Here is a 20,428-nt window from a genome sequence, read left to right as displayed (position 1 = left end):
ATATTATGTATCATGTATATTGTAAGTTTTTACTACAAGTCGGTTTAGTTTTCACATTTGTTCTCTCTGCTTTGGGGGTCCCGAATCTTCAAATATTTCTTCTGCATCATTGGCACTGAGTTTTAAAGGTATTAGCACACTACCCGTTGAAAGCAAGTTTTATCGACTTGGACCGATTCAATGTGAATATATAAAAAATACCTCAGCATTTTTGCTCATGCTATATTGAAATGCGCAGTGATATGTAAACAACTTCTTACGTTTAAGACGCCCATGCAAAGAAAAAGTAAACAAAAAATGAGACCTGATGATAGAGAAATGTATTATATGAATATGAAGAGTTATGGAAGTATATTTTGATACGACAAACGTACTTTACATTACTGTTCAACATTCGCCCATCGGCTGGGTTTTTTGATAGCACCTATTGATGTGATCTATCACATATCGTATGCACCATCACATTTTTTCGGGATCGGCATCCATCCATATAGCCTATTTAAAGCCAAACAACGTGCCTGCATAAGGAATAAAAGTAAGCTCTTATCAATCATGTGAGTGTTGCATTATGGGGAAGTCACTTACTTGTATTAACATCAACACTCCTACTGGCACAATCTAAAACAACTAACAGACCTAAAAATACCATCAAGAGATGACCTTCAAACCAGAGGTTGGATATTGAGAACATTTCCCTCATGGGTATCACAACCTAATTTTCCAATATTAATGTTACTTTTTAAATCAACTACATCCCTGATTACTTTGAAATTCAATAGCATTAAAATGTGAAAGTTGTTGATAAGTCCTTAAAAACTACGAACTTTAAACCTTACAACATTCTATTCGATAACATTCCCCAATTCATAAAAGCGTCATAACCAAGTCAGCTAAACTATCGAATAATCGATATATACATATATCAATATAAATATATATACTCAGTACCTGCTTACCCAAGCATCGAGCACTCTATTCTACGAGTTTGATACTATTTACTATATATATATATATATATATATATATATATATATATATATATATATATATATATATATGTAGATATATACACACACATATATATACACAGACACACACAGACATATATATATATATATATATATATATATATATATATATATATATATATATATATATATATATATATATTCCATGAATAACAGATAAATTTCAAATCAAATAATATATATATGATTTAAATTGATGCCAATATTTCTGTTTTCTGGTGATTAAGCTCACACATATGGTTTGGTATCGACTGATTGTCCAATGAAATGATGTTACATAATTTCGGCAAGCAATCAACTATGTCTGTATCAGACATTGAAAACATATGTGTGAGTTGTTTGATGAGGATATCATTATGAATGTATAATTTCTATTTTACAAGTGAAAGACTATTGTCAATATGTCTATTTCAAAATGATTAGCATCTACAATTAACCTTAGACATGCTAGGTATTGTTATGATGTGGCCTGACATGACACTAATGTTATTTACAAATTGGCCCACATATCACAGTAGTGATGCCAATTAGCAACACGTGTCATTTTGTGTATTGTAATTAAGTCTCGTTAGAATAAAAGAGTCGAATAAGTTTATATGTTACACTTTCTGTATTTTTGAGACAGCATTAAGGTACATTTAACTATTTGAATTACTTGTCATGGTGGAGAATCCGTTGCATCGGTACACTTAAGTACTTATCATGGTGGAGAATCTGTCACATTGGTACATTTAACTACTTGTCATGGTGGAGAATCTGTTGCATTGGTACATTTAACTACTTGTCATGGTGGAGAATCTGTTGCATTGGTACATTGAACTATATGTCATGGTGGAGAATCTGTCGCATTGGTACATTTAACTATTTGTCATGGTGGAGAATCCGTTGCATTGGTACAGTTAACTACTTGTCATGGTGGAGAATTCGTTGCATCGGTACATTGAACTACTTGTCATGGTGGAGAATTCGTTGCATCGGTACATTGAACTACTTGTCATGGTGGAGAATCTGTTGCATTGGTACAGTTAACGACTTGTCATGGTGGAGAATCCATTGCATTGGTACATTTAATTACTTATCATGGTGAAGAATCCGTTGCATTGGTACACTTAAGTACTTGTCATACTTGCTTGTAAGAAAGATTCACATTCACTAATGAACATTTTCACATACACTTACATATTGATGTATACATATTCCAATATAGGCATACATAATTTGCTTAGTCATTATGAGTTTTCCTTAAACAATATAACAGCATAGTCGATCTTTTTGGTGTAACTTAGGATTATTACTCAGTGCCCAATGATATAATATCTGTACAGTGTGTGTGTGTGTGTGTGTGTGTGTGTGTGTGTGTGTTTGTCTGTGTCTTTCTGTGTCTGTGTCTGTGTCTGTGTCTGTGTCTGTGTCTGTGTATCGACTTTCAATGGATATAAAAGTATTTGTTTTTTCAAGGTTGTATAATACAACATCTGCAACCTTTTCTTCAGAAAATTAAACATTTTTTGTTTTCTTTGCCAGAAAGCTTTGATATTTGTAATCGATCTCTTCAGGTGAACAGAACAAAGGTTTTTGTAAATATACATACATACACATTTATTTCCCAGAAATCGAAAAGAAAAACAAATTGACATATCAAGTGAGCAAAGGGAATTAGTTAAGTAAATACATCCACAATGAAAGGTAAATAAAAAATAACTTTAATTCAAAGCTGGACAGTAAAAATTGCAATTGCTTGTTCAAACTTGTCGGGTTTTGGCCCAAGGGAAACATGTACAGTAGTATATACATATAAAATAAAAAACAAATAAAAAAACACACCAAACAAACAAACAAACAAACAAACAAACAAACAAACAAACAAAAAAGCATACGCATGAAGAGCAATGTCTTAATACAAATAATTATACCTGTTGAATATATAGGAAGTGAAGTAAGCGTTCCTACAAGAATATGATGATTTGAGTTATTGGCCCTTTTTAAATGTTTACATAATTGTATTAGCATTTGGAAAAAAAAGTATACATACTTGGGTGTTACTTCACATTTTGCATCATTTTGTCTGATGATGGGTCCGGTTTTGTACAAAAGTTCTGAGTACAATACATCTGAAAGTCTATGCAAATGTTATTTCTGAGGAATTAAAACCTAAAGAACATATATCAAGCTTTATAGGATATAATCCATGAAATTTATAGAAATAAATTCATAGAAATAAAAATTATTGCTATTAGGTTCTGAAAAAAATTGTCAAGTATAGAGTAATCTATGAAGACGATTTTTGTTTCTATTTTTTGTTGCATGCCACTTTCATACGCTAATTTTCACTTTTATTTCAATATGATATTGTATTTCTTCACTTGTACTTTTTTTCTTTCTGAAGGCAAAAGTAAATTCATGAAAGCAATCTTAATTAACATGAGATAAACTTCGTTCGAATTTCTTTAAGTTAAGGTAATTGATGAGGCCTTATCTAATCTAATCTCTCTCTCTTCTCTCTCCTCTCTCTCTCTTTCTCTCTGTCTCCGTCTCTCTCTGTCTTTGTCTCTCTCTCTTTCTCTGTCTCTCTGTCTCTTTCTTTCTCTGTCTGTCTCTCTCTGTCTCTGTCTGTCTGTCTGTCTGTCTGTCTGTCTGTCTGTCTTTCTCTCTCTCTCTCTCTCTTTCTCCCTCTCTCTCTCTCTCTCTCTCTCTCTCTCTCTCTCTCTCTCTCTCTCTCTCTCTCTCTCTCTCTCTCTCTCTCTCAGGTTACGAATAGAATACATCATTTGGTACACGTATATAACTGCACTGTCATCTCCCCTATATTCACCAACGTGGGCACGTTCAACCAACCTAAAGATGAGCCTGACAGACTGTACATCCAAGGCCTTAACTTATAAGTACTTCTAAAACATATAATTATAGCTACCTCATGAAAAAAGTCGGTAAGATCAAACCGTTAAGATGCTTAAAATAAACACTCATTTATTGTCGATAAAAGTTTGAACTCAAAATGTCAAAAGGACACCACACGTGCATGGTCACGTAATTTACATATCTGCATGTTTTTTTTCCCACGAGATAAAAGCAACTGCTAGTATTTTTTATATTTTGACATCTAAAGGGTATGAGTTGTTCTGATAGTACGAATATTCATTCGCTGTGCGATCTTCTTGGACAGAGTACCACTTTTCGAATTCGGAAGACCTTTGATCTATTGATTCTAATCCTAGGCTATACAAAGTTCATGAAAGTAGGCGTATCACAGTAAGCCGACATCAGTAAATTTTGTGATTTAATATATAACTAAAAACATTGCAAGTTTGCAACATATTGTGACTACAGCATGGTAAATATACATACATACATACATACATACATACATACATACATACATACATACATACATACATACATAATGACATACACACATACACACACACATACATACATACATACATACATACATACATACATTACATACATACATACATACATACATACATACATACATACATACATACATACATACATACATACATACATACATGATATGATATGATATGATTTTTATTTGGGTAAAAATTTATACAAGTACATATTAAAATACAAGGATAAAAAATCACCGAGGATAACACATAAAAGTATTTTTAAAAACACTTATTTCCAATGTGGTACATACATACATACATACATACATACATACATACATACATACATACATACATACATACATACATACATATTTGATTGCATTTGAAATACTTTCGAAACTTTACTCATATATAGCTAAAGTCGGTTATAGTCTTTCAACTATTGAACAATCTACCAGGTTCTGTTGTTACTGCTCCCACTCTTAATCATTCAAGGCAAGACTAGACAAACACTGGAAATCTGTACCATTCCTCTACAACCATACACCTGGCCCACACTTCCAGATTCACCGTATAGGCAATATATACGCACTGATCTAGAATATTGTAAACTATTGGCACTATGTACATGTCTTTGACCTCTCTATCAACAGGAAAAGATGATGATGATGATGATGATGATGATGATGATGATGATGATGATGATGATGATGATGATGATGATGATGATGATGGTGGTGGTGGTGGTGGTGGTGGTGGTGGTGGTGGTGGTGATGTTAACTAACTGAATTCTTGAACCAAGTTGATCAATTAATTATACATTTTCAAAATTTCCATAGCATATGAATATTATGCTAAGGTAACAATGTTATACCTGAGAAAGCCCACGAACCGTATTACAAGCTATTTTGAAAGTGACTTTGAAGTCCACAAGCGTTCCAACATACGAACGATAGGTCTGTTTTTAATCGAGCACGATTTCACTTTCTGGACTGGCCACACCCCAAGTGGTATTAATATAATCTAGTATACAGGTTCGCAGGGTACACATGAATATATTTACATGTGTTTATAGTACACATGTACTTTCATTTACGCATGCCTTTTTTTGTGTATTTGCATATGTTTTTGTTTGTTTATGCAAATGAGTAAACCCTTATATGACATCTTTACCATATATGGACATTATATAACTGTAACAAAGGTGTAATTTTCATTTGAAGATTATGTAACTGTGATTATTAACACAAACATGTTATTTTCTGTGCGGGTGGCCTTGTTTGAATTTGAAATTTCATCTCATCTCATTAGCTCCTTGTTTCACTAGATGTGGTTGAGATTCAAAGCCATGCATATAATCTAGACTAATAGTAAACGAAAATATGTATAAAAAACATTGACAAATATACTAAGCGTCTGCTGTAGATGGGGCTTAACATGGGTGGGTAAATACAACTGTTGACATCGGACCGTGGACAAACGGAACTTGTTACAAACTGAATTGGATTAATAACACTTGGCTCAGCATATTGGAAGTACAGAGACTTGTATTACATTCCATAATTTGATAAGAACAGTTTTATGGCCACTTCACATAACAGTTTACATTCACAAACAAATTTCCAGCTCCCCTTGCATTTCATGTACACATAAAGAGGCCATAAAACTGTTCATATCAACCCATGGTGTGTAATACACTGTACAAGTCTCTGCTGTTCCAACCTGCTGAGCGAAGTGTTATTAATCCAATTCAGTTGTTTACTTTCCCTGTTTACAACAGATTACATTCGTCCACGGTTTGATAGTCATCAGTTGTAAGCAACGATTGGAGCTCCACGGTTGACCACGTCAATCGGTAAGGTTTCAAGGGATGTGTTTGATAGTCATCAGTTGTAAGCAACGATTGGAGCTCCACGGTTGACCACACCATTCGGTAAGGTTTCAAGGGATGTGAAGCTCCAAACATTGATTACAACAAGTGACAGTAAAGCATTGACAAGGGGAACTTGTTACAAACAGAGAAAGTAAATAAATGAATTGGATTAATAACATTTGTCACAGTGTGTTGGATGTACAGAGAGTATTACACTCCATAATTTGATAAGAGCAGTTTTATGGCTTCTTTGCATAATAGCTGACAGTATAAACAAAATTCAAGTTCCCTGGCATTTCATGTGCAAGTAAAGAAGCCATAAAACTGTTCTTATGTAGTATATCAACAATAGGGCCTATCTTAGTTTGCCTATAGCTTGATTTCCGTAGTAGTAGTAGTAGTAGTATGTGTCTTTTACAATTTTGAACACATTTCATTGACATATCGTCCTCATCTTCTTTCACAGGCTATGGACATGTTGCCCCGGAAACCGACGAGGGACGAATTTTCTGTATATTTTACGCTTTAATAGGGATACCTTTGTTCTTTGTTGTGATGGCTGATATTGGACGGCTGATGGCGGAATTACTAACATCGTTATGTTTAAACTGTCGGCGTTGTTGGAGGGGTAACTGTGGGGTTCCTGACACCGTGGCCAGTGAAGATTACTGTACGAATGACAGGGATTCTATCGGAAATGTTCGACGAAAGTCTTCCCCGGCAGCTCTACACTGCGAATTTGATAACGAAGATAACTATTATCCAATGATACTTGAGAACAGTTCCTCTCAAATTTCACCAAAATTAGACAGGGCGGGCAGCACGAGAAGAAAACTGTCAACGGATAGCTACAAAAAATATAGCAACCATGTCCTAAGTGGTAACATTGTACTCAGAGTGGACGACACTGGTAATATTAGAAAAGTTATCAAAAAGAACCCTAGGACATCAATTAGCGATATGGCACACGTTATTCAGGATAGACTCCAAACTTCCACTGATAACCCCCCTGTCACTGAAATAGAAATGACCCATCTACGTCACAGCAACGACTTTGTTCATTTACCAAATATTGTCGGCCATATTGGCGATGGTGATGCTAATCAAGAGACTGACGATACATCGCGATCGACAGTGATGACTGACTTGGAACAAGATATCGGTGCTTACACCAAATTAGACGACGAATTTGTCATTGTGAAACTCAAAACTCTGAAGGGTCTTCTGTCGGCAAAAGAAGAATTAGAGACAGAAAGACAACAAAGGAATACAGTTTTACAGGAAGAAATTTCAACTGATAAAATATTGTCTGATATTTACGAAATGTTGGCAAAGAAAGGTAAATGTGCAGTAGAGTGCTGCGATATTTGCACTCGATTAATCGAAGCTTCCATATTGACGACGCCTGTAAGTTACAATTTGACGAACAGCATGCGCTCAAATCATCACCCTGCAAGTGAAAATGTTGTCCCCACATCCCAGAAATATTCTCCACGTAACGTGCGAAAGAAAGTGTCTTTCGAAGCACAACGTAATGACGGGTTCCAACCATACGATCATTATACAACAGACATATATGATCAAAGTTGCAGGTGCGATGAGGACGACGATGTAGATATTGACTTTCAAAGACAACGGGTCAAATTCCCCACGAACCATAACCATGACCCTGGTGGTCCGAGAGGAAACACCCGTCGTTACAGTTGTTTAGACAGTAGAGTGTCCCGTCCGAGCGTAGTTGGCAGCAGCATCAGGGGTAATGTGCGTCGGCACAGTTGCTACCCAGGCAAATTTCAAAGCCAAAATAATGTCAGTCGAAAAAGCAGTCGCACTAGTTTTGAAAGTGATTTACGAAGAAAAAACAGTAGTATTATTAATAGCGATACGAGTGAGTGGCGAAGGGGGTCTTCAGCTGCCTTGATAGCTGAAAATCAAGTTAAAACAAAGAAATCTCAGGCGAAAGAGAAAGATAAGGACTATGAAGTACCTATCTCTGTTGTCATTATCGTTCTTCTTTTGAATAATTTCGCGGGTGCTGCGTTTTTCTGGTATTGGCAAGAGTGGACATTTCTGAATTCTTTTTACTTCACTTTTATATCTTTGACGACAGTGGGATTTGGAGACATCATTCCCCTGTTCGGTGACAAACCAACACTACTGGCAGCAACAGGAGTCTATCTTTTATTCGGTTTGTCATTGGTTTCAATGTCTATCGCACTGGCCCAACAACGTTTTATAAAACAAACACAACGTATTGCTTTATCCTTGGGCATTTACCACCGAGAAACTCTCGGGAATGAAGAAGATAATGACGACAACGATAAAGATGATGACGATGGTATTAGTGACAACAATATTGATGATGTAGAATGCGAAAATGATGACGTAGGCCTTATCGAAGATAATCCGAGATTATCGAGCAATAAACACGATGGCAAAGTCTGGCGATATCATGCTATCTGCGACACGACAGTCTAAACTATGCAATTGTGAACATTGGCTGTTGTCCTGTGGAGTTTGTGACGGGAAGGGCGGGAGAGGGGATGTTCCGAGGTATTTAACGGTACATCAAAATGTTTACATGTAAGGTTTTTAACATCCGGGTTAGAGAGATACTAATTCACAAAAATTAAAATGAAGCCATTTGAATTTGATAAATGCCAACTAACTTGTTGACATTTAGGGTAACATTACGGTGATTAAAACGTTCCATATAAAGAATACTAGTATTTCACAAAATAATTGTTCACTGTTATTTTATTATAACCCGTTTCAATTTACCGTTGAGCGGACCAATAAGACATTGTACGTGCTACAAGATAACAAGGTTGAATACAATTTCTTGCGACATTTTGTCTAAATAAACTAACATGCCACCAAGCTGACGTTAAATGTAGGCATCAAAACATTGGCGTCACGTGTCTGTGTCGGGGGGGGGGGGTAGTGTTTGTTTGTTCGTTGGTTTGTTGTCGTTTACTCATGTATGTATCTACTCATGTGTCGGTTTATTTTGTTTGTTTATTTGTTTGTGTTTTGTTTTTTTGTTTACTTGTTTGTTTGTATTTGTAAACAAAACTAACTGAGTCTGCGCTCCCTGTGGTTGCACTACGTTGAAATGGTGTAGAAAATGTAGCAAGAAATTGTAATCTTGTTATCTTCGTGTATAATATACAGTTCGTTATTTGTTTCTGCTCGGTTGTTATCGGACAGTGTCGGTTGGTGAACGGTAACTAGAAATGGGCTTTAACTCATGAAATACAGACAAAATCCGACTTTCCGTCAACTGCTATATTGGTTACCTCCCTTTATCTTCCTATAAAACCAAGTCACTAAAACATGGTAGATAACTAGTTCGCGTAGAATTATCTTTCTATTTATCTGTTAATCAATTTCACTCACTCACTCACTCACTCACTCACTCACTCACTCACTCACTCACTCACTCACTCACTCACTCACTCACTCACTCACTCACTCACTCACTCACTCACTCACTCACTCTCTCAGATAAATACAAAAAATGTCACCAGTTCTGATTGAAAGGAAGATTGTACCCTCAAAATTATCGTTATTATACTCTCACAGCTTGTACAAGTATAATCCCTAATGTACATACTAAAAAATACGTTGCTTTTCTAAACGTAAGTTAAAAATCGCCACAAACTTTTGGTATCAAGGACGATGTCAACCATGTACCATGGCATGTTACAAAAGGCTCAGACCACTATAGAGGTCTGCGCGCTAAGGGGTACTTTAGTCCCTCTACGGTATCGTTGGCATCCACACTACGAAGAGGTGACTCACTGTATACTGTCGTCGATGTGTCTATTCGACAAAACAATACATAGACTTTGGACTTCCTTGTTTACCTGCACTGGTTCCCATAGTTCGTATACATGTGTATCCGCGGCCGGATATACTATTACAGAACACCCACGAGTACGTCAATCCCCGGTTCAGTCCACTTCAACTCACCCACGCTATGTTGCTTTAGAACCTAGGAAACACAACAATGTTAGTATACCACGTGTCTTTTATCCTACAAATTGTGAATCCATACGGGATTCCCCTTAAAGTTTTGATTTATTCTGACCCCAAAAAATGATTATTTAAAAAGTTGAGGTATAACAGCAGATGGAGCGGTTGTGGCATTGCATCGATTCTATCCATTCTCAGTCGTCAATCCACTTTTACAGTATTTCACTGTGACAGTCCGTTGAAGACACAGTCTTTACTCTTTAAGATTTCACTATATCGTATGACTTGTGCGAAGATCATCTCAATCCGATAGCGTTGTTATATGTCAAAGATGTTTTCAAAGCTGGTATTTATCTATGGTGTAATATCAGTAGCTAAGTGCGCTGATTACTGTAACAGTTTCACGTGCCTGGACTCAAAGAATAAACGTGCTTTTGGTAAGTCAAATGTTATTTGATTATCATTTTCTCTCTATGGAAAAGGAGGTGACAATGAGATAGATTTAAAATATAATTTATATGAAAGGATTTCTTATGACTATCTCTTCCCCCCCCCCTCTCTCTCTCTCTCTCTCTCTCTCTCTCTCTCTCTCTCTCTCTCTCTCTCTCTCTCTCTCTCTCTCTCTCTCTCTCTCTCTCTCTCTCTCTCCCTCTCTCTCTCTCTCGCTCGCTCTCTCTATTTTAGCTGCATATTTATTTATTTATTTATTTGGGGGTGGGGGGGGGGTAGTCTTTTTATTTTATGTGTTGAGGACGTGACTTCTTGTGATGCATGACTCTGCCACCCTCAAACTATTATTGGATAAACTGAAGTTTTGTTAAGGTCATATACTACAAACGTCCCACTTCGGTAGAGACGCTCCTCGATATGTTTAGACAACTGTATTAAACTACTATCAATACACGCAACATGCAAATTGTTACATGGTTGTGCCCAAACAGTAACTTGGAGTCAGTTTAGTGATACACCGCGACAGAATAAATGGCTTCCTCTTGCAAATACAAGCGCCATAAAAAGAATGATGGTCCAGTCCTGGTGTAACAGGTGGTTCTTTTATGAGTGTGTGTCTAACCTTCCTTTCAATTATTATGTTGACATAGCAATAACTCCGTAACTGTAAATTAGTAGGAAAACTCGTCCAGGAAAATAGATTCAATAACTTCCCTTTTTGGGATTGACCTTTGTACTCATTTTTATACTCGGGTAGCATTACTCATCCAGTTGCCCCGATACAAAGAAAACCCACAAACTATGCATTATACAACACGCCTACAGAATTCGTGGTGAGAACGGACCACTTCCCCTTTTTACCTTTCGTCAAGACATGTAATATCAAAGTATGTTGTATTTATAAGTGAAGTACTGTTCATTGTATTACTATGTTAAAACAGAATAAACGTCAGGTGGTTTTATAAGAAACTGCAGGCACTAACAAATTTTCAAAGGCATACATAAACTTTCCAAATGAACTAGTATGAAATAAGATTTATGTGACAACACCAATGGCACTGTATATGACGCTTATGTCTTAGTCATGTGTACGTACAGGAGTCGTTTCCTTATTTGGTCCCCTCGGTCTGTACGGTACGCCATGACGGGCGCCCTCACACATCGGAGGCCGGGGAGGATGGAGCGACACGAGGTATTTCAGTCCATTCAAGACCCGACCCTAAAATTAGAATCTGAATAATGAATCCCGAAGCAAAACAAACACTCACACGCACACACACACGCACACGCACACGCACACGCACACGCACACGCACACGCACACGCACACGCACATGCACACGCACACGCACACGCACACGCACATGCACACGCACTGACGACATTTATAACATTTTGTATCGTTTTATTTTCAGATTCAAGACTAGAATTCACGAAGGCTGTACCCAAGGTTGAATTTGCCACCCGTGACCACTATAAATCGTTACATTGTTGTGTCAGTGGTAATGATATAAAAACAATTTGGTACAAGGATTCTGTGGAATATCCCTGGAATAACAAGACAGACACAGATATTATATATCCTGATCCATTTAATATGAATCAAAGTCTGATATTTCATAGTGTCACGGAGTTAGACCAAGCTAACTATACGTGCCGAATTACAGATCGTTATACAAACCATAGGTTAATGGCTGAAATGTTTCTTCACGTTTTCCGTAAGTATAAAGGTAGATTGCGCCTCGCGGACAAATTTTCCTGAAAACGAAAGTTATTCAATTTTTTTTTCCAAACTGCGACACTTGAAAAGTTTGTTCCTGGTTCCTTTGAAATACTAAAAGGAATTTGGGGTTCACCGTCCTGTTTCAACATCGTCGTAAACCACACAGCCTCTTTTACGGCACCGTCCAAGACGCACCAAGGAAATCATTCATTTCCCAACAGAGTTCGACTGTCATTTTGATTCTACAATTGGTTATTTATCATTTTGACCCCCCCCCCCCGTTCAAGAAATTGTATGGTGACCCCTTGTTTCTTGGTTTGAACTGAAAATGGACAAGATTTTCTTGCACAAATTTTAAGTAACAGCAAAAGTTCAAAGACTCCTTAATTATTATTAGTGGTCCAGCAGGTGGTTGGGTTTAGGGACACAATTGTGATGTGAGGAAGATGACTTGGAGTGTTTGTGAGTGTGAGTAAGCTTTGAAACATCCCTACAACTAAGTTCGATAACCAATACAACAAAATCAGTATGTTTGTAACTTGACAACCAACAAAAATGTGTGTTGTCTGAATTTGATCTCATCATCGTCGTAAACGACAGCCTCTTTTACGGCACCGTCCAAGACCCACATTTCATTACTCCCGCAGAAACATGTGCTCTGACTTACGAGAATAGATCTTATGAACTGTACATGTCGTCTGAGATGTATTTTCTCTTTTAAAATAATTGGTATATCTTTTGGAGGGAATAGCAAATATTTATTCAATCGAAGATGCTCATAATTTATCTATTTGCAGACTATTTGTGAAATTGGAAATCGATTCTTTATATATAAGTCTCTGTTTATTTATATCCAATAGCTCCAACGATTGACGATGGTCCCATTTTTACCAGCTCACCAGACTGTGAAAACAAATCAGTTTTAATTGGTGTTGATACAGAAATTCGTTTTCATTGCCAGTTTTACTTCGGACCAGGAAGTATTCATGATAAGGACGTATTCTGGATGAAAGAGGAACAAGGCTTTGATAACAACAGATCGTTTATCAATAAATTAAAAGACCTGCAAGAGTTCAAGTCAATATATACAGAACAAAAGGATACAAGGTAAGGAATCATGAGGTGTCGAAATGGTCTGTTTACAGACGAGGAAAATAGATCCAACGTCGCCATTGTTATAGTCTGGATGTCAATATGGTCTCTAACTAAACCACCGTGAGTGGTAACGATACTGTATAGGAACTAGACTATGTGAATGGAGGTGTAAATGGTAACGATACTGTATAGGAACTAGACTATGTGAGTGGAGGTGTAAATGGTAACGATACTGTATAGGAACTAGACTATGTGAATGGAGGTGTAAATGGTAACGATACTGTATAGGAACTAGACTATGTGAGTGGAGGTGTAAATGGTAACGATACTGTATAGGAACTAGACTATGTGAGTGGAGGTGTAAATGGTAACGATACTGTATAGGAACTAGACTGTGTGAGTGGAGGTGTAAATGGTAACAATACTGTTTGTGAACTAGATTATGTGAGTGGGGGTGTAACTGTATAGGAACTAGACTACAGTACTATTGGCAATACAATGGCTAAATTCGTTTTGGAAAAAATTGAACTATGATTGTGCTCCTGTATACCCATCTTCCGACCGCAGGGGGCGCGCTTCAATATAAATTCTCTTACCACATATGGACATCAGTGGAACCGGACGAGACTATATATCAGCTTTTGACAATCCATGCAGTTGGGTTCACTAGGGTACAAAAGTGGTCCAAATCTTGCCCAAGGACTTTATAAATAGCCATTCAGAAACCTCAGACAACCAACAGAACTGAAACGCAAAAGAAATGGCCAGGGGGTGATGATATAACCTCATTAATTATACTGGTTCAACTTTGGAAGTCCGTGTCTTTGGTTAAAGTCGTTTAAATCTAAAAGAAAATTAACAATGTGACCAAGGAATAGGTTCAAATAGTTGTTTGTTTTCATTTGTTCAAGTCTACCGTGCTTGTCCCCGGTACTCACTTGTACTTTGCATTGTCTGTTCTGAGACGTCGAGTCCTAGACGTTCAGAATCCATCCCCTCAAGGGTCTGGTGTACTTTTTTATTTACTATATAAATGTGGGTGGCTTTGAGTGATTGAACACACAATGTGAGCCAAGACAGTCCTGCTAATAAATTGTAACATTTACTCATTGCAGAGATCATGAAAATTATGTCATGACATACCTTACAATAAGTGACCTACAGTCTGATGCACTGGGTCGATACATTCTGGTTGCAGAAAACAACAAAGGGCGAGAAGAAGTGCAGCTCATCTTATCGCCAGGTATATATTGTTACAATATCGCCGCATGGGGGCGCAGTATTCTTAGAGGTGTGATGCAGTAGAACGAGAACGTTACACGTTGAACTGTCGTGGTAAATCCGTTTTCCACAGTAAATGATAACAATTCGATTTTTAGTGTCAGGTGACAGTGCTTCTTGAGAAGGATATAGTGCATACAAAAACACAGATACATGTATTCACATGCCTGCTATATTTTATACGATTTGTTGATCAGACGCCATTCTTGTATCAACAGATTCACGTTTTAGTTGTATTCGTCTGTCGTATTTCTGGTTTATATTTTGTAAAATTATGTAACTAGTAATTCTTGGCATCTGTTGTGTTTGTTTCAAGAACACACATTTTTTAAAAGAACCTTTCTGAGTTATCCATACGCGAAACATGGACTTTGTTATTCATGTGTATTTTGTGGTACGCTTAATACATGAATGAATGTTTAGACACTGACAAACAAACAAACAAACAAACAAACAAACAAACGTTTTGCGCACAGAGATAGTCAGACTGACATAAACATACAAGCACATGCATGAATATACTTACACAATATACATACATGATTTACCATGAATTTACCATGAATTTATTGGGGTAGGAAGCCAATCGGGCTTTTAAAGACCCCTTACTGTTCTGAGGTGGTGATCAACAAATGCCTTAAACTGATTAACTGATGAAGCAGTAATAGCTGACTCCGGTAAACTGTTCCAAATATCAATGACTCTGAGACTAAAGAAATGTTTGCGAATGTCAAGCCTTGATCTGACCTTATATATTTTCAAACTATGACCTCTAGTTTTAGTTGAAGAAGCTTGAAAGAAAATTGCTTGAAAGAAAACATACATACATACATACATACATACATACATACATACATACATACATACATACATACATACATACATACATACCTACATACATACATACATACATACATACATACCTACCTACCTACCTACATACATACATACATACATACATACATACATACATACATACATACATACATACATACATACATACATACATACATACATACATACCTACATACATACATACATACATACATACATACATACATACATACATACATACATACATACATACAAATAATAAGCCACGATATCTCATTTTTTCCAACCCATAAGGTATTCCAGTCGAGAAGCCATTCTTTATCTTTCTACATCTCTTCATAACACTCATCATACTAGTCCTGATAGTTGCCATAGTAACAGTCTCACTTTGGTACTTTCGCCTGGATATCAAACTGTTCTATTATCTGAACGTACGTCAATGTTGGAAACGTCATCCGGGATATCAAGGTTAGTCCGTAGTCACGTCATGTGCAGGATTTTTATCATGATACATATCCAATTCTATACACTTTCCTTTGCATTGATAGAAATGGTTTTCTTATTGTGTGGTACAATTGATGTTCTGTGTAATTCACCCAAAGGATATATGTAATTATCGACTGCTGCATTTTCTCAACAGACATAATCCGTATCTGTGTTCTTTGACGCAAGTCCAGTAAAAAGATTTCTCGATCAATAAATCTGTCTGTGTGAATCTCAAAAAAAATATAACTTTTATCGTGAAAACATTGCAGTTACATGTAGTTCGTTCATTCTAAATTCAATAGGAGAAAAGTGTTTGTCATTTTCGTCTCGAGGCTTTTATCCAATATTTGATCAACATAATTTATTTTTATGTTTGAATTTTTGTAATGACGATTCGATAAACTATGAGTAATAATCGGCAGAAGAAACACTTCTTGATATTGTATTTAATTTCATGCGTATGACAACTAGTTTCGAATTTTACCTTTATTTCAAACCAGAACTTTCGAAATATTGTCTTCTTTAATTTATTGTCCTTTATTTTTGTAACACTTCTCTTTCTTGGGAGGATTAAGACGACGACGACGACGACAACAACAACAACAACAACAACAACAACAACAACAACAACAGTCTTAGCTATGGTGGTAGATTAAGAATGGTTTGTATATATTTAAACGCCATTTTTACTTCTTACAGACGACAAGGAGTTTGATGTATTTGTGTCGTACGCCTACAAAGATCTGAAATTCATCAAAAACAAAATTCTACCCAAACTGGAAACGGAATGGGGGTTTCAAGTCCGAATAGAAGATAAAGACTTTATACCTGGGACTGGTACGTGTTGATCCGTATAAAAAATTGTATTATATAGTTATGGAGTTATATTTTATTAAAATATTCATTTTACGGTAGACAAGACGAGTAATGAAATTGAAGTATTTTAACTCAATAATTTGTGTGTTGTAGAATACACGTATAGTATGTTCTGTAGCACATGAACGCGTAATGTTGCCTTGATTGTGGATTTATACCGGCGCAGGATACGCTGTCGAATACTGGTGCTACGAATAAACGTACTTTCCAGAAAATATGCATGTTCGCTTGATACAAGGAAAACTATTGGCAGCATAATTGGCATTTGTATTTTTTTGTATATATCCATTTATACAAGCAAACTGTAGTAAAAGTAGTAATCTCATTCCTATTCGTTAAACGTTATATATTCTATTTATCCACCCATAAAAGTGAGATTACGCGTTCCTATGTTCTTTAGTACTATTTTTAGTACCGCCAGACGATGGGACAGGAATGATGCGGATTTCAAATTTAACGCAAGATGTACCCCACCCCACCCACCCTCTAACGAGATACAGGGCAACGTATTCCGCCTTCTTTGCATCTTTCTACCAGTCACTAGCCTCACTACACCCTCTGTATTCCTATAGTTGTACTCCTATAGTATACTAGTATTATATATTAGTCTCGGTTACCCAGACTCTCGCCGCTGGGGGCTCTGCCTACGAGACCTCTCAAGCGCTGAAAGTCTGGGTAACCGAGACTAAGTATATATTGAAACACGCGCTAAAGAATTTGGCTTTGTCTGTTTAGCATGTTTTGCTTTGGTACTGCAGAGGAGCTAGCATATGTAGGGATGTCAATGCCTCACTGGACAAATGAATATCCCGGATGTTCTGTTCAAATCAGTGGATTTACAACACACCAGCAAGCTTTAAGTTTTCATGTGTTCTTTTTCACTCACAGCCTACGCCGAAGAAGTAATACGCTTTATCGAAAGAAGTCGATGTTGCCTTCTCATATTATCACCTAACTATCTAACAGGACGTGAAGGGTGGTGCAACTTCCAGTTTCAAGTAGCACTGCGTCACACTGTCTGTCTGAATAGCCGGCTCATCATTGTTATGTTGGAAGATCTCCATGGACACGAACAAGAAATGGACAAAGCTTTGAAACACGTGGTTGGAGTTACTAGATGTCTGAAATGGAAAGAAGATGACCGTAAACACACGAGTCAGTTTTGGAAAGAGTTGCATATTAAATTATTAAAACTTGGCAACGACAAGTGTGAAATTATGAAAAGGGAGCCTATTGTTGTGTATGTGTAGAACAGAACACTGAGACCGTAGAATGGCACCAGTACCTTAATTGAGAGTCGTTAATATAGTCTTGAAATCTTTTGAGTTTGTTATTTATTTTTAGTTTTGTGTATGAAGAATGTCCTCAACTTTATTAGGAGCATAGTAGAACGTGTATTCAAAACCCCTTAATTATATAAAGTTGTCGTTGTAAATACAGACTGGCATCAGACCATTGGGAGATGTTTAATTTCCGTCTCATACCGTGACAATGACTTACATACGAAATACAGCCCTTGTGCAAAGAAAGTTATCATTAATTGTATGGTGAACAAAAACACCAGTTTGATGGTTACACCTAAACTGTTTGCAGATATCGAGAATACGAATTTGTTTGAATAGTGCAGTTAGTACCTGGAATGATTCTAACAAACCTTTTGTGTCCAAGTAGGATCTCCCTTAGGTGTGTTTTACATGCTCTTCCCCAGACTTTAAGACTTTAAGACTTTAAGCATTGTACAAGAATAGAACATGGAACTATTTAGCACAACCTGATAAAAACTCATTCCGGTAAATTTGCATACAATGTGTGCTTTCTAGGTTAAATAATTGTCTATACAAATCCGAATAAAGATGTACAATCAGTTGCTTTCATAAGCTTGTTTTCAGCGTTATACAACCCCGGACTTCTTTTCTATTTTTATCTACTTCTGATTACCATGTCTTTAGTTTTTATTTACATTTATAGTCAGTCTGTTTGTATCTCATCATTTCCTCACTGGTGGAATCGACTTTACACATAAATTAAATTTACTTGCTTTCTTAAATTAAGTTACCTTCAACTTGAATCTATATTGGTACTGATATCAGCGCTTGTCCTTTCAATTTTTTCAAGGTCAGTGTCCATTTTAAAGAAGTTAGTGACCTTTAGTATCTTAGGATGAACAATAACCTCAGACCACTATAGAAACTTGGTACGCAGTAAACTTACAAAAGTACAATCAAGGTGTGAATTGGTTTCAAATTAAGGTCATTAGCACAATTATGTAGTCTTCTGACAACGCAGAAGAAAGTAACTTAAGACTGATCCATTTATGGCGTAGGGAGGGGAGGGACCTATGTATCCGAATACATTTTGGACCCTCTTGAATGTCTTTAAAAAAATCTCGAACGTGAGTAAAGCTAAAGTTGGAACAAAATGAGGAAAGGCTTACAAAAGACTATTATAATTTTTGTCATAATTAACTAGACTATCAAAACATCACGTGGTAAAGTAGTTTATAGGCTATCCGTTGCCATGGCTTTTAAATCTGAAGGTCTTCTGAAATACGTGTTCATTGGTTTATGTTTTCTATATATTATTTTTTTTACAGTAAAGACAAGATAAATACATTATGAGTTATAAGTGACTTTTTTGAATGTTTTTCACTTGAAATTTGACAAACTGTCAAAGCTATTCGTTTGTTCTCATAGGAATTGAAACTTGGGTACTTAAACTAAAAACTTCCTCGGTGATGGTAAGTCTGTCACTCGTTTCCTTGTAATAAACATCGAACATTGTTGGGGGGGGGGGGGTTGCAGAAGGCCAAGAGATAGCCTCTACGATAAGTCTAGTGTCGTCATATTCAACGAAAGTCTTCAGCAATTAAACTGTACGATGACGCTGAACATCTGGACATCTATTTTTTTCATGTCGGTAAATCGTAGTATTGCATATGCTTAAAAAATACAGTTTACATCATCACAATCGAGAAAAGATAGGGCTGTATTAGCATTTATCGCTATTTCCTTCTTTCTCCTACATTCTTCATCTTGGATATAGCGATATATAGTCATACATACAGCAATTAGTCCCTTTCAAAGGGTTAATACCTCTGAACCTCTTTGCTCTAGTCCGCTAAAATTACTGAAAACTGATTCCTTTCTGATAGCCAAATTTCCTCAGTCCTAGTTCATCATACTTAGTAGTGTAAACTGACGTGATGTCAGTGTATAAACAGTGACAGCGACAGCAGTTTCGCCAAGAAACTGGGATGTTGAGAGAGCTTGGTCAATACACCCTTACACATACTTCTGCGACTCAAGTACAACTTGAATGCTAGTAAGGCGAATATGCAGGTCATGCAAAAACAAATATGATGGTAAATGTCCGTGTAGTTAGTTACTGGAGGTTCAAAGCGTTTTAAGTTATTTTAAATCACAGACAAGTAACACACTTCTTACTTGTC

General features: G+C 36.6%; 1 protein-coding gene across 1 annotated transcript; it reads left to right on the top strand.

Annotated features, from left to right (window-relative positions):
- Positions 1-16,508: 16,508 nt before the first annotated feature.
- LOC144451200 (interleukin-1 receptor accessory protein-like 1-B) lies at positions 16,509-18,230 on the top strand. Its single transcript, XM_078142000.1, has 3 exons — positions 16,509-16,512; positions 16,804-16,941; positions 17,869-18,230. The coding sequence occupies exons 1-3, from the start codon at positions 16,509-16,511 to the stop codon at positions 18,228-18,230; spliced, it is 504 nt and encodes a 167-aa protein (XP_077998126.1).
- Positions 18,231-20,428: the final 2,198 nt, after the last annotated feature.

The sequence above is a fragment of the Glandiceps talaboti genome, chromosome 21 (genome assembly GCF_964340395.1).
Source record: "Glandiceps talaboti chromosome 21, keGlaTala1.1, whole genome shotgun sequence".
NCBI lineage: Eukaryota > Metazoa > Hemichordata > Enteropneusta > Spengelidae > Glandiceps > Glandiceps talaboti.
The sequence above is the reverse complement of the archived record's forward strand: the minus strand, read 5'-3'. Positions and strand labels throughout refer to the sequence as shown.

Excerpts from the sequence above, each read along its gene's own strand:
- LOC144451200 (XM_078142000.1), top strand. Across the intron at positions 16,942-17,868 it reads AGACTTTATACCTGGGACTG|CCTACGCCGAAGAAGTAATA; the intron begins GTACGTGTTGAT and ends TTTCACTCACAG.